At 35.7% G+C, this 15,862-nt stretch overlaps 2 protein-coding genes across 3 annotated transcripts in view; one reads left to right on the top strand and one right to left on the bottom strand.

The window, feature by feature from the left end:
* LOC114252718 (zwei Ig domain protein zig-8) overlaps window positions 1-15,862 on the top strand; it is a 280,444-nt gene that overhangs the window by 80,215 nt on the left and 184,367 nt on the right. The gene's annotated exons all lie outside the window — the stretch shown is intronic.
* LOC114252747 (solute carrier family 22 member 16) overlaps window positions 5,093-15,862 on the bottom strand; it is a 33,278-nt gene continuing 22,508 nt past the window's right edge. The window contains exons 8-10 of the mRNA XM_028187366.2: window positions 11,835-12,109; window positions 8,175-8,302; window positions 5,093-5,638 (exon numbers count right to left, since the gene is read on the bottom strand). Coding sequence (XP_028043167.2) covers window positions 5,595-5,638; window positions 8,175-8,302; window positions 11,835-12,109 — 447 coding nt within the window. The 3' untranslated portion in view covers window positions 5,093-5,594. The remainder of the gene's footprint in view (window positions 5,639-8,174; window positions 8,303-11,834; window positions 12,110-15,862) is intronic.

Below are 15,862 nucleotides of genomic sequence, written 5' to 3'. Positions count from 1 at the left end.
ACACATGGACTACTGGCGACACGCACGCAGCATTCAAGCTCAGTCACGACTCACCGCAGACTTCGAGCAGCACTGGCGACAATCACGCAGCATTCAAGCTCAGTTTCGACTCACCGCAAACTTCGAGCAGCACTGGCACTTGCAAGCTAATCTCAGCACGGACAACGATAACTAAATATGACACGACCTCCAGTCTCAGAGGGGAGTGATGTGGCGGGTAGCCATCATACAACGCAAGATAATTGACAGATGCCTGAACCTCGCTTACGACTGTTCAAGATAAAGCGCATATATACAAGTTCCGAATAACAACATTCGGACCGTCGGTCTACCGAGCAAATATCATCCGCTCGGTGGAAGATCTTTCCTTTCGTCGTATATTCCCAAACAATAACTTAAAAACATGTATCAGGAATATCTCGATTTTTATATTAGGCTATTTAAGATTATTATATTGCTAAAACTACTCGTTATCATGCGGGCGAACCGGAGTCTGGCCTTATAGATGCCAATGAACAGACAATAACATATACGCATGTATCTTTTTCCATTTGGAAACCATTGCTATTTCCTTTAAACATTCCTGTGAACCGAAACGCCTCTATAACAAACTTCTAACGAATTTCACACTTGACATGCAAAATCGAGCTTACTTAATTGAATTTCGTCCTTTGATAAGTACTCCACCGTAAAAAAATTCATACTGGAGTGTTATAAGAAAAGCTATTAAATACATAACGTGTAGAGAAATCCAAATGCCACATCAATACGATTGGGTGCATCAATTAAAATACCAATGTTTCGAATATTTTAGATTTTTAGAACGCATGCGGCTTCGCTCGTGTTATTTATTTATTTATTTATTTATTTATTTATACTTTATGCACAAAACAAAACTTGTACACAGGCGGACTTAATGCCATGGGCATTCTCTTCCAGTCGACCATAGGGTGGTGCAGAGATAATGCATGGTAGGTGCATTGACAAAAGAATAACAAACACAACAACAAAACAAAAAAAAAATAACAAACTCAAAACAAAAATCTTCCTTAAAATAACATCTCAGTATTATAGAATACACATACTACAATTCAATATACCTATAAATAAAATAGTAAAATACATACATACACATAATTACACACAATAATATACATGTAAAGTAATAATATATAAATACACATGAAAATACACAATTTAGTATTATAGTTAAGAATGGCTAAAAGTAAATATATATAATATAATAATAATAATTAAAAATAATAATTTGTAATGAAAAAAGCAAATGAAATTGCAACTCTTCTATTAGCAAAAATTTATTTCTCATTAACAATACAACGCAAGTTCAAAGTACAATAACTAATGACTACCTACTACAGACCAAAGCAATCTGGTTGATGGGATTATAAACCGAAAATTAATTGGTTAAGAAGAAATTTTTTTTTAAGATAAGAATTAAGAATAATGCAATCAAATTTAAATTTAAACACTAATTAAATTTACAAAAACCATTTACACATATTCACATATTAAAATTATATATTTCTAATACTACAAAAAATAGTATGCATCACGAACTAACCTTGTGATAAAATACAATTGATCTATCGATAAGTCTTATTATTATCACCAACTGTCGAATGTTGAATGGCACCTTATTTCCCACAATGTTTGTAAATAGAGAAGGGGATAATGAAATTACATAAGAGCCCACGACCCACCTGCTGTTTATCGGTTACCCCACCCCCATCGGAGCCCACAGGCATCAACAATGTAAACCTGCCTACCCCGAGACATGAGTTCTACAATCTCAATTTTTTTACAGTACGGTAAAATGGCTGCTCCACGCACGTACTGAACCCAAACCCCACCGAACCCAACCGAAACGCATTATTGCTTCACGGCAGAAATCGGTAGGGTGGTACTAGGCTGCACTAAAAGTATCGGGAATGGAATATTTCCACTGTTCCTGTCATATTAAAATCTTTTTAATTGAAAACTCCTTGGTTTTAAAAATCGAATACCATTTATTTATTTAAAAAAAGATTCTCGGTCTTGTCACAAGGTTTTGTCAAACTTGTTTAGTCGTTGAGAAAATGGAAGTGACTCGAGAAAATTCAAGAGCGATGACTTATTATGACTTTCGAAGTGGTTTAACACAAAAACAGTGTGTTGACCGGATGATTTCTGCATTTGGTGATGAAGCCCCATCCAAAACCACAATTTATCGCTGGTTTGCTGAGTTTCAACGTGGACGTGTCAAGCTCAGTGATGATCCCCGTCAAGGTCGTCCAAAAACTGCAGTCACCCAAGAAAATGTTTATGCTGTGCGTAAGCTGATTGAGGAAGATCGACATGTGACATACCGCGAAATTCAGGCAACTTTAGACATTGGCATGAGTCAAATACAAATAATCTTGCATGAACAATTAGGTGTAAAAAAGTTGTTTTCCCGATGGATACCGCATTCGCTCTGTGAAGAGCAAAAAGCGGCTCGCGTTACTTGGTGCGTCAGAACTCTCGAAAGATTCCACGCAGGATCCTCAAATGCTGTATACAACATTGTATCAGGTGACGAATCCTGGATATACGCGTACGAACCCGAAACAAAAAACCAGTCACGAGTTTGGGTGTTCGAAAATGAGTTAAAGCCAACAAAAATGCTCGTTCACGGAGTGTTGCAAAAAAAATGGTGGCCACGTTTGTCTCCAAAACCGGCCATGTTACGACTATTCCTCTTGAGGGACAAAGAACGGTTAATGCAGAATGGTATGCTAGCATTTGTTTGCCTCAGGTCGTTTCTGAACTCCGTAAAGAGAACTGCAACCGCCGCATCATCCTCCATCACGACAATGCGAGTTCTCACACCGCGCACAGCACAAAAGAGTTTTTAGAGCAAGAAAACAAAGAATTATTAGACCATCCGCCGTAGAGCCCCGACCTAAGCCCTAATGATTTCTATACTTTCCCTAAAATAAAGAGTAAATTGCGTGGACAGAGATTTTCATCACCTGAAGAAGCTGTGGACGCCTACAAAACGGCCATTTTGGAGACCCCAACTTCCGAATGGAATGGTTGCTTCAATGGTTGGTTCCATCGTATGGAAAACTGTGTCAAATTTCGCGGAGAATACTTCGAAAAGCAATAAATACATTTTTAAATAGTAATGTTGTGTCACTTCGTTAATTCCCGAAATTTTCAGTAGTACCTAGCCGCGCGGGCTTAAAAGACACTGTACCACCGGTAATTACGCAAATTATACTTTTTGCCAGTTTAGTTTATTACACGATGTTATTACTTTACTGTGGAAGTCAATCGTGAACATTTTTTATATACGTATTTCATTAGAAAAAACGGTACCTGCCAGCGGGATTCGAACACCGGTGTATCGCAAGATACGAATGCACCGGACGTCTTATCCTTTAGGCTACGACTAATTACAACTTGTGGAAGATCTGCAGGAGAGAGCCACATTTTAGGCAATTAAAAAAATATATGTTGTCCTTGGTATGTTTGCAAATGTTCAAGATAAGAACGTCTACAAGTACCTCCAGATAGATACCCTGTAGAAAATATAGCATTGTTAAAACAATGAACACTTATAACAAAAAAACAAACAAACAGAGCCTTGCTTACACTACTGCAGGCAAGAATTTATTGAAAGATCCCATTTATTAATGCATAATTCCATAATTAGATAACAAAAAAACCTCTGACCTTTGATTAGCATGTTAATAATAAAACCCTATTGTTAAATATGATACTTAAAAATGTTAATTAATAAGGTTTGTTTATTAAATAACCCCAACTGAAACTCATTACATTTGTTGTCGAAAATTAGAATAAAAGAACAGTTTCTATCATATGCTTGTATTCTTCTTCTAATTCTTAAGATTTTTAAATTAAATTATGAATTAGAATCTAGAAGGGAACGCTAATGCTTTGAATAGTGCGTTGATTTGCTAAACATTGACTAGCATATTTTAACAGAGTGTTAGATACGAGGGATACGCGAGGGATGCGCACACGCACACATACTTAACACAGAGCATAACTAATAAATCACTTTAAATGCATTGAACTCCGAAACACAATGAAAAACAGCCCACTGAGTTTCTCGTGAAGCACTGCTCTTGCTAGGTCTAGTGTTAGCAAATTTTCTCAGCTTGAGCCCATGAGCTCACCTACCCGTCCTGGCGAAACTGAAATATCCTCTTAGGCTACCAGCGAAAAAGGAAAAAAAAAATGAAAAACAAACCTAAGAATCGTGCCTATACCAATCCATTATAGATATCAATCAGAACAAAAAATCAATGGGGCTTGTCCGACAGTCATTTATAAAGACTACAGGCAAATCCTTCAATGGGATTACTCTGTTTTTACGTGCACCAGTGAAAGGTTAACCCCTTTGATCCTTTTAAAGCTACATTTTAACGATAACGATATTTTGTTTACGTTTTGTGATAAATAATATATACACTACGTACATTGGTAATACAAGAGTCCATCCATTTTTTAGGTTAATTTTGGCAAGTTGGACACATTTTTATTTAGAAGCCTGAAATTTCTATATTAAATTTAAACGATGATATGGGCTGTTCCTTCAATATTTAAAAACATATTGATACATCCTTGCCCTAAAGTATTTTGATACGACGTCATTCTAAAACCATTTCCGAACTATTGTAAAATTTATTTAATTAAATGAAACTGATTTTAAAGTTTTGAGTACGGAGGATAACAACAGCAAAAAAATTGGCAAAATAACGAACCGTTGAACAAACAAAACCGTTGATTTGAAGTAAACAATAATTAAAAAAAATGTGACATGGTTTCGATAAAACGCGACACGATTAAACTTTTTTTAAACAGTCAAGTAGCGCTAAAATTTTATATTGTTTTTTCTCCTACCTACGCCGAAAGTTCGGTTTTCGTCCCGCTGTACAAGGACGAAAGTCTAACTTTTTCTCCCTGGGTACTGACAAGTGCGCATACGCGTTAGTGTCTACGTCTGTTCTCACGCACCTAAAATTCTCCACAATTGTTGTGCTCGAGTAATTTGCAATATTGTGTTTAGTGTAAAAGTGAAATAAACAAAAGGCAATAAAATTTAATAGTGAAGTATTAAACAAAGATGAGTACATCAGACAGTTCTTATTCAATTAGTAGTAGTTTATTTAAAAAGTAAAAAACAGTTAAATTGTTTTTTTTTATGTTTCCCCCCGCCAGGTCTTCGCTCCTGGATCCCACCGGGGCTTCGCCCTTGGACCCCGGCTCGGTACTCTACGGGTGCTAAGTTTTTTACAATGTCGACCTTTCGGCCTAGTAGGAGAAAAAATAATATTATTATGTGCACCGCAGGAAAAAAGTAGGACATCCCATCCCGTGTGCTTGCAATTTTACACGCGGGAGGAAATATCCAACTTTTCTCCCTTGGTGCACAATTTACAATTTTTTTTATATCAAAAACAAAAATCAATAAAGCTATCTCGAAGATTTTTGTTTTTCATAGGTCTTTAGATTCTGATCATTCTTGTATCCACCTTGTATAAGTTCTCAGTGTGACCATTTTAAAGAAACACCGGATAGCGTAGTTACTTCTTCGCGGAAGGCAGGAACAAAGATATCGCGGTTACACCTGAAAATAGTAATTAATCAATATAGTCTTCTAGATGGTGATCTAATCTTCTAGATGGTGAACTGTACATATTAAAAAAAAACTTTCTCTGACGATGACGGCAGCGTTTATACTTTGAGAGTTAATACTTTGAAAACACTTTGAACCAGTGAACAATTGGCGAACGCATATAAAACCCAATAAGAAAATCTATATATTGCCTACCCACTGCCAGGAACCTCGAAGGGCAGTTCTGGATTCACTGATGTGAAGACGAATTCGTGGTACTCAGTCTGTGAGTATCTGCTAATATCTGTCCTAGCAAGAGCAGTCCTTCGTTGAATCTACTTTCGGATCGGAATCGCGATCCACTCAGAAGATCTGGCGAGCCACAATCTCAATGGGTTTTGTCAGTGAGCGAAGTTGCTCATCGGACGGATTCGATGAGAACTGTGATCGGTACTTGGAAACCTACACAAGCATATTCATATTTATGTATAACTAGCTGACCCGGTAGACTTCGTAGTGCCTCAATCGATAAATAAAAGACCTAAACTTTTCTATAAAATAAACTTAAAACAAACAATAGGAATCCGTCCGACGGGGGATACATGAAAGGAAAAACAAAATTCTTATTTTTATTTAATTCCGAGCATTTTCATATTTATCTACCTTTTAAACCTTCTCTGGACTTCCACAAATAATTCAAGACCAAAATTTGACAAAACGGGTCCAGCCGCTCTCGAGTTTTAGCGAGACTAACGAACAGCAAATTCATTTTTATATAAATAGATAACGTACCAATTAAAGGAACTCGTAGGAATCAAAATATGGAGCAGTTATAATAAGGATTCCACTTGGAATCTTCCAAGTACAATATACGAATCAGTTCTAGATTCTTTATATTTTTTGTTTATTCTGTTATTAAAATTAGTTAACGCTCTATTCGGATGTTTTCTTACATTCCACAATGTGATGACGTCGCACTTTAGAAGATCAATAACCATCACTCCCCTCTCAGTAATAACGACTGGCATATTATTTTTAGTTACCAAAATAGCTTCCACTTTAATTTGAGTTCTTATTAATATAACTATTATAATAATATGACAAAAAATTCTACAAATATTATTAGTATATTGCCCTTCTTGAACTACCAAACAAGATATATATTTTTTTTTTCTTGGATGGTTGAACGAGCTCACAGCCCACCTGATGTTAAGTGGTTAATGGAGCCCATAGACATCTACAACGTAAATGCGCCACCCACCTTGAGATATAAGTTGTAAGGTCTCAGTATAGTTACAACGGCTGCCCCACCCTTCAAACCGAAACGCATTACTGCTTCACGGCAGAAATAGGCAGGGCGGTGGTACCTACCCGCGCGGACTCACAACAGGTTCTACCACCAGTAATTACGCAAATTATAATTTTGCGGGTTTGATTTTTATTACACGATGTTATTCCTTCACCGTGGAAGTCAATCGTGAACATTTGTTGAGTACGTATTTCATCAGAAAAATTCAACACGAATGCACCGGACGTCTTATTTTTTAGACCCCGACGACTTCATATATCATTAGACTTTCGTGAAGTTCTATTGTTATAGAAAGACCACTAAAGTTCTATTTCTATATTTAAAACGTGATATATTTTCCAAAAGATTGCCACTGTATTATTGGAAATAGAATTACTATCAAATAGATTTCAAAAAGAGTGAGTGTTTAAATATATCAGATAATTGATTTAAACTTTCAACAAAGTCCAACTTTATAGTTTTGCGTAAACTTTTTTAATTTATTTAAATTTTATTTTATTATTCAATAGACCACAGCTTGTTAAAAAGGTTCTGGGGACCTTTTTCGTTGACATAATTCAACCGTTCTAATTTTGAATTACTTTAACGTTTTAACTGTTTCAAGAGAATTTAATTAAATCTTTTCTAGGTCTATCTTACCTTACATTTTACTAACATGTAATTAATTAATTTAATATTCAAGAGCAATAAGGGACATGACAAGATCAAAGAGCTCCATCGACTTAAGGACCAAGGAACATGTGAGCTATCGATACAGAAGTGTAAGTGGTTGCTATGAATACCGCTGCTAAGCTTGATACATGAGATTGAAATTTCGAGGTCCTTGACATATCAGCTGACCTAGTCTCCAAACTAGAAGACAGAACTGCTTTAAGCAGAAATTGTCACATAACTCAATTCATGCGGGATTACTACAGATCTTTTCACCAGCAATTAAAATAAGAATTGGGAATTAGCTATTATGGAATTAGATATGAAACTGAATAGAAGAAATATCATTTTTAACAATCCGATTCCGTCAAGTACATTTTTAAATAAGTTTTAATTTGATACTGAATCTTAACTAGCGAAAGTTCCTTTATTTTCAAGCAATCGTTTCATGATTAGACAAATGTCTTGGTAGTTATACTCGTATAGCAAATTAGAGGTTAACTTAAAATAATGATATGAGTAAGATGGAACATATAGTACATAAGTTGCGACAATCCCTCTAAGATCATACTGTGGAAATATACTTACACATGACCATTCCGGTCAACGTGAAAAATGGTACTCCGCAGCCTAGATCAAGGAGAACCGGGAACGTGACATTCGCTGTTAAGGTACCAATCCTCCCAGCCACCATTATCATAGAAATAGCCAACGTTCTGTAACCAAAAGTTGGAGTTTGGAGCACTTTTAATAGAAAGACCGATCAAATTTGTTACATGTCGCAAAACGATAATGAGTATTACTCTAATTAAATTTGTATTACTTAATACTGACTACGTCTTAATTTTAAAGTTTTTGATAAATAAAACAATAACCGGAAAGAAATCCCGCACGGTCATTCGGTCCCAATTTAGGGGTCCCTCTATTATGGGTACCAGTTGCTGAACGTTTGCCCGATGTGAGAATCGAACCCACGACCCTCGGCGCAACAGTTAGGGGCGCTATCTACTACACCATCGAGTCAGCCAAAATTGATTGTTTATACCTTTCAATTTTGTCTTATCTCTCCAAACAAGTTCATCAACATACTCATTTAATGGAAAGCGTCAATTGACAGCAATAGACGCTACAACAAAAGAAACACGCTTTTGTTTTTTAATAAAATTGTGATTTTAATCATACAAAACAAAAAAAAAACATCCATTGCGAAGCGCATAATTTTCCATATACCTTAAAATACAGAATCATCCGTCTGTATTTGGCTCTATTGTGACTGTGGGACTGACAAAAGCTGTATCGGCCCTTTGTCTCGCAAGGTCGGAACATTCGGCGCCGGATAAGATCATATCACACTTGATTCCAAATTCAATAGAAGCATTCCGACTCAGTGATTTGGACCACCACAAATTGTTTTCGACATTTATCTATGTTTGTATGAACGTATTCATCGTTTAATTGTACAGCGTGTCCTGATTTTGTGAATTAATCCGTTATTTCGGATCCTTTGTTTCAATTCACATCAGGTTTGTACAGACCATATTATATTTGTATATGTATTAAATATAGATATTCTGTACGTTAACTTGTATTGGGATCGATTTAAGTGTCGTAAAGTTTATGAACAAGGGCGGGCATTTCATCAACTTCGACTGATACTTCGATTTCATTTCCGGTTTCGTGAGTCCCGACATAATGGTTTAAAATAATCGCTGGGAGCCTCCAGGGGCTATTCTCCCTCCTGGCTGAGCCTTTTCTCGCCCACCTGCCTTGGTAAAACTGGAAAGGCCTCCGGCCACCAGTAAATTCTCAAACATAAAAAAGGTCTATTCTCCAGTCGTACGTAGTCAAACTTAGGCCTATCCTGTGAGACTTTGTTAACTTATGCCATAGCGAAAACAGTGTTTTACTGAATCTACCACCGGATTGGAAAGGTGACCCACTGAGAATTTAAAAATCAGTGGGTTAATAACAAGCTATTAATTGAAAACGTAGCGATCATGTACCGATCTGGATTCCCTGCTTAGTTTGATAACAGAGATCATGAGCTCCATTTTGTAAACCAAGATAAAATCTAACACACTTGTGATTTCAATCCTGTGCCTAAAAAATGATGGTGCCTAGACAAAATCGTCTTTTAAACTATAGTCAAAAGTGAGAAGAAAACTGTCCTATAAAAACAAACAGATAACTTTTAATCCCACAGTTCTATTTGTATGTATCTGCAATAAAATGTTCTGTTTCAACAAATAGGAATTTATTTCTACAAGTATTGGAGGCTTTGACTTTATATCTTTGAGCGTGTAGCAAGCATTCTAGTTTTGTTTTAGTCAGTCTGTAACTACGATGGAGGGCTTTATTAAAATTTGGCAAGGTCTAGATGGCAGCCAGAATGTATGACTCCTTCGCATAAAATAAAAGCAGAGCTAGCCTAACAGATTAAAAATACGTTCATCACCGTTAAAAAGGAGTATGTAATAAAATTAATATTTAATTAAGTACCCATTTCTATCATGCTTATTAGTTTTACACAGTAGATATTCATTCAAAGGGCAGAGTTTTGTATGTGCTAAGTAAGAATGGGGGTGTGGTGAAAAATTTTGTAACACTTCATTTGAAAAGAAAAAGTTTTCTTTATCGTATCTTGAAATACCTATAGCAGACATAAACTTTATAGCCTGTTCACAATCATACTTGGTGCTTAGCCAATCTTCTCAATACCATCAAATTAAATCTGCAAATTGGAACTACTTCAATATCCCAACGATATCCATTGAAACCGTATGATTCTAATTAATCTGTTCATTCCCCCATTGTCCTTACAATAAATACTATATATAACAGACTCCATGAAAAATACAATATTCTTAACCTAAATTACGAAGAAGTTAAAAGAAAGTTAACAAATAACTGCTTAATTGGTCCTACTCTTTTTCGGAGGACTTTCTGAAATGCATTAAGTAACACTAAACACGTACCTATGATAAAAATCATTACATCTTTTCCTTTTCTTTTTATATATATGTGTATGTGTGTGTATGTGTATGTATATATTATATATATATATGTATAATATTCGCTTAACTATTTTGATTTACTCGTATATTCAGCACCGTTATTACTAGTCTTAAGATACTCCTGTAAAAAACTCTCCACGAGACAGGCAGTGCCTAGTGTGGAGAGTTTTTAGCAAACTGTTATGTGTAAATGTTTTCAAGGTTAATAAATAAATTATTATTATTATACTATATCTCCCCTAAACCCCAGTTCACTCTGCAAAGTGTTATTTAACCTAGGGTCACGATTTAGAACGTTTGCCAAGTACTTAAATACTCTCTGTCTGATACACAATGGCGGATCCAGGGGGAGGGTCATGGGGGTCATGACCACCCCCTGAACCGGGTCCAGGACTTAGGTGGACTACTAATTGAATATAATGATTTTATTTATATATTTTGTCACCATACAGTTTTTATGTAACTACATACCTTCAATATTTAATTAATTTAATATAATATAATAACTTTGTATAATGGCAAACGTTTGGGAACGAACGCATCTAAATTTGACTATGTGACCCCCTCCTGGCGCCAAAGCTGAATCTGCCCTTGCCGATACACCCAGTTATAGGAACGCTATTTATGCGTCGCGGTAGTTGCCGTAAAAAAAATACAACAAAAACCTAAGCAGCGTTCACGACATTTTCAAGATTTTTTCTTTATTTGAACATTTCGGTCGAATATTCAGTATGAAATATCGGAGCTTTTTATCAATCTCGTTATACTTAAACAACTGTGAAAAGTGCTTATCGCAATAATAATATCAATAACACCGTTAATTAATTCAGTCATAAGTTACAAATTAACTTAACATTACCTTTGACGCCCTGTAGTAAATAAGCCTTTTTTTAACCTTGAGTTCTAGGTGACCTGCTAAGTACAAGTTTGACCTGACTTCCTCGGCCCTAAGTTTCATATTTCAATTCGTAAAATAGGTATGTGATGGAAAATGTTATGACGTTTTAAAAATAAATATTTTTTTAATTTAAAAAAATTAAAAATTTATATTTAAAATTAAGTTAAAATTTTAATTAATTAAAATTTAAAAAATAATATTAGCATTCTGCGCTCCTTGTCTATATTCTCTATAAGTGTGGGAAAATTTATACTCCTCCGTCGGCGCAATTTTCGTAAAAAGGGATACAAAGTTTTTGCTTCACGTATTAATATATAGATATTGTAAAATACATACCTAGTAGTTGTCGGAAACAACTCAACTGTCAAGGCCTGATTCAAGCTCAACAAAACCTGACCCATAGCTGTATCGATAGCAAAAAGCGATACGATCGCTGCTTTAGAATCTGCCCATTGAACGCTTAAAGTTATGGCTGTAGTGATCACGCCAGCTGCGATCAGCAATGGTTTCTTCCCAACACGGTTGACGATAACCCCGGAGACGAAATACGGTAGGAGACAGACGCAGCCAATAATCATGCTGTTTATGTATGTTTCAGCTCCGCTTGGGGTCTGTAAAAGAAATACAAGGAGAAACATAAGTGATATCCGTCCATAACAAAAAGATGTTATAAAAATGCGAAAATAAGATGGAGGTTCTGAATACTATCGTAAATGTTGTTCGAAGTCATAAAAATTCTCAGATGATGAGATGATAGCCTTTTTTTTATTGCTTAGATGGGTGGACGAGCTCACAGCCCACCTGGTGTTAAGTGGTTACTGAAGCCCATAGACATCTACAACGTAAATGCGCCACCCACCTGGAGATATAAGTTCTAAGATTTCAGATTGAAGTCGTCGTGGCCTTAAGGATAAGACGTCCGGTGCATTCGTTGTTGCGATGCACCGGTGTTCGAATCCCGCGGGCGGGTACCAATTTTTCGAATGAAATACGTACTTAACAAATGTTCATGATTGACTTCCACGGTGAAGGAATAACATCGTGTAATAAAAATCAAACCCGCAAAATTATAATTTGCGTAACCACTGGTGGTAGGACCTATTGTGAGTCCGCACGGGTAGGTACCACCGCCCTGCCTATTTCTGCCGTGAAGCAGTAATGCGTTTCGGTTTGAAGGGTGGGGTAGCCGTTGTAACTATACTGAGACCTTAGAACTTATATCTCAAGGTGGGTGGCGCATTTACGTTGTAGATGTCTATGGGCTCCAGTAACCACTTAACACCAGGTGGGCTGTGAGCTCGACCACCTATCTAAGCAATAAAAAAAAAATAAAAAAAGTTACAACGGCTACCCCACCCTTCAAACCGAAACGCATTACTGATTCACGGCGGACTCACAGGAGGTCCTACGACCAGTCAAATGTAATGTTTAATGTTTAATGCCTGGTAATGCTTATGAAGAAACTGAAAAAATTGAGATATTGTAGGTTTAGAAATTTCACCGTAGTGATTTGCCGGATCTCATCAGTGATTCAATTGACGGGCTGGTAAGATCCCTGATAATGATCAGCCGCTGGTAGAAAATACATCCATTGTAAGAAAAGAAAAAAACACTGAATTGTTCACAGAAAAAAAGTTTTCAATATTAAAAGCCTAATAGCATTTATAAGCATATTAAACCACAGATTTTTTCCTGAAATCTGTATAAAATATGATGCTGTCTGATGAATGTTATGTTGTTTGTTTTTATTAAGGTCTAAAAACATACATCTCACGTGATGGTGATAATCAACGCCACTTATACTATCTGGTACGTTGACATGCGGACCTAGGGTACTGTCCTATAGAAGTTTCAAGTAATCGGTATCCTTAGTGAGTGATGTAATGTCGAGACTGTTTTTTTTACGTAAGCTACTTAGTTAAGCTGTTATAGGTTCGAGATTGGATGCTGGAAGCATTACATCTTAGATGAATGTGAAAACAAAGCGTTTTATGTGATAATGGATTGAAATCGTAAAACACAGTTTGGTATCTCAACAAAAGACTGAGAAACGACCGAGAGCCTTTCTCGTCGATTTTTGTAACTGTGATACTACGAATAGTGCCAACAGTTTGTAGTAGAAGGTGATCAAATGTAGGTCTAGATCATTCGAAATAACTTTTACGGAAAGGTCACCTTCCAATATTCTGAATTGCTATAAATGTATTATTATACTTTCACGAAAATGTTCAGCTGAGCGACTGTATGGAATTCCAATCAAGAGCCCGATCTTTACTGAATAACGCTATCGGTGATTCAATTCGCATTACGAATACTAAATATGGAGATTGCTTTTGTATATTTTTATGATTTTGCTTATTATATTCTGTATTGGAACATTTACTAGGACCTATCGGGAAATTAATTGATGTTTTCTCGTATAGAGAGGTTATTGTATTAATACAAAACTGTTTTCGTTGGCTTAAATGATTAGTTACAAATTACTTTTGGATTATTGCAAAATCTGTATTAGTTTATCGACTAATTTGATCAATTCGTTGGTCTGGTGATTGGCGACCGTGATTTCAATAGGGTCCGGCTTCGACTCCAGGTCGTAATCTTTCTTAACTTTATTTGGCTTTCATTGTGTTGATGCTCTATAACTTTCCTCGAAAATTCGTTTACGGCATCATAAAGTATTCAATGTAGCATGTTTAGTTTAATTGAAATATGTTTTTTTACAAACAGCCCAACAATTTCATTCTTAATGAAATACTTATATACTTTCGCGCTGTCATCTGCAGCTTTTTGGTTGGAACGATGTGACAGTTTCAATTTTGTGATAAAGCTTAGCAACCGCTTAGCTTAGCTCGCCACTGGGAATTATGACAATAATTTTTACACAGAAAAGACGTTTCTAAACATTTTAGTGTCGATATATAAAAAATTTCATTCGATTTTAATGGATAATTGTATTACTAAAGACCTTAGTGAATAAAGTAACAAATTAAATAAACTAGTTTATGTAAGTGATGTAAGAATTTTTTTAGAAGCTAGAAGTTTGACGCATCAACAGATCTCTCTTTAATGTATTAGATAGCTTAGGTGTTTATGGCCACCTGAGTCCTAAGTAGCTAGCGGGCTTTTAATTATAGATATAAGAACTTCACATCATAATCTAGAAACATGAGATCTAACACTGAAATTCTATAGCACCAGTCCCATCTAACTGAAGATGGTGAACACTAGCCTAACACAATAACGCTTTTGAATCAGATGATTTGAACCACGAAAGGCCATAAAAACAAAAGGTTAGTCGATCTTAGTGGGTCAGTGGTCCTATTATAGATAGGAATTAGCCCTAGAACATCTAACCTATTTGGGCTGCATCGCCAATGTGCGTTGTGGCTCAAGCGACGGTGTAGCCAAATTTATACCAAATTCACTCCCAAATTAAGATAATATGTAAAAAAAAAAAAACTAAAGTGGGCACACTTATTGCCGAAAGCGGCATCTTCCTGTCAACTTTTGGAGGTCGCATCTCAATATGAGTAGCGATGTAACGTTATGATCTCCAATAGAAAACCGCTTCATAATAGGTTAATAGATAAATAAATAGAAATTTACCTTCACTTCCTAAAATATTGCCTACAAGAGCATGGTAATAAATTATTTAAAGTAAAATTATCTCTAAATCCAACACAAACGGCTTTGACAATTACGGAAATTGTAATCCAATATTCCATTAGAACAAAGCAACGGCCTTCATATTTCTGTATTTACTATTATATTTTTGTAATCCACTAAACGTTAGCTGTTATTATTTCCATAATTTATTTTCAATTATGATAATTTCGTATTATTTACGATATAAACATAATAACGTGGATTAATTCCTATAATAACTACCCTTTGAACGATAAAAAATAGTGGTAAAATATTATTACGCAAATGATTCAGGTTGAATTAGTTTCATCCAAGAAACTAAGTGCCATAATCTTGAGTTGTCGCCAATTCCAAATATGATAGCAGATGCTACTTTCAAAGTCAAGAGTTGTCAGTAAAACTTGGCAGAATAATTAATAAGCCCATTTAACTACACCATTTTCAAGAGAACACCAATTTTCCAAGAATCAGGTTATTTGTTTTAAATATGTCAATCTTAAAGACTTGCATTGCGTCTTAATCTGACAAAATCACCCATACTATTCTAAGCAGTTTAACCACCACTTCCACACCACCAATACCAACATTGTATCATATGTGACTTTTCTTTTGGTGCGGGATTGAAAAAAAACTGTGATATCACAGCGCTAAGGAGGCGTTCTGTGTTAGATTAAATTAGTGGTGAATCCCCCAGGATAGAAGTAAATACTGAAACTAAG

This window comes from Bombyx mandarina, chromosome 19 (genome assembly GCF_030267445.1).
Source record: "Bombyx mandarina strain Sakado chromosome 19, ASM3026744v2".
Lineage (NCBI taxonomy): Eukaryota > Metazoa > Arthropoda > Insecta > Lepidoptera > Bombycidae > Bombyx > Bombyx mandarina.
Note: the sequence above shows the minus strand (reverse complement) of the source record. Positions and strands in the feature narration are given on the sequence as shown.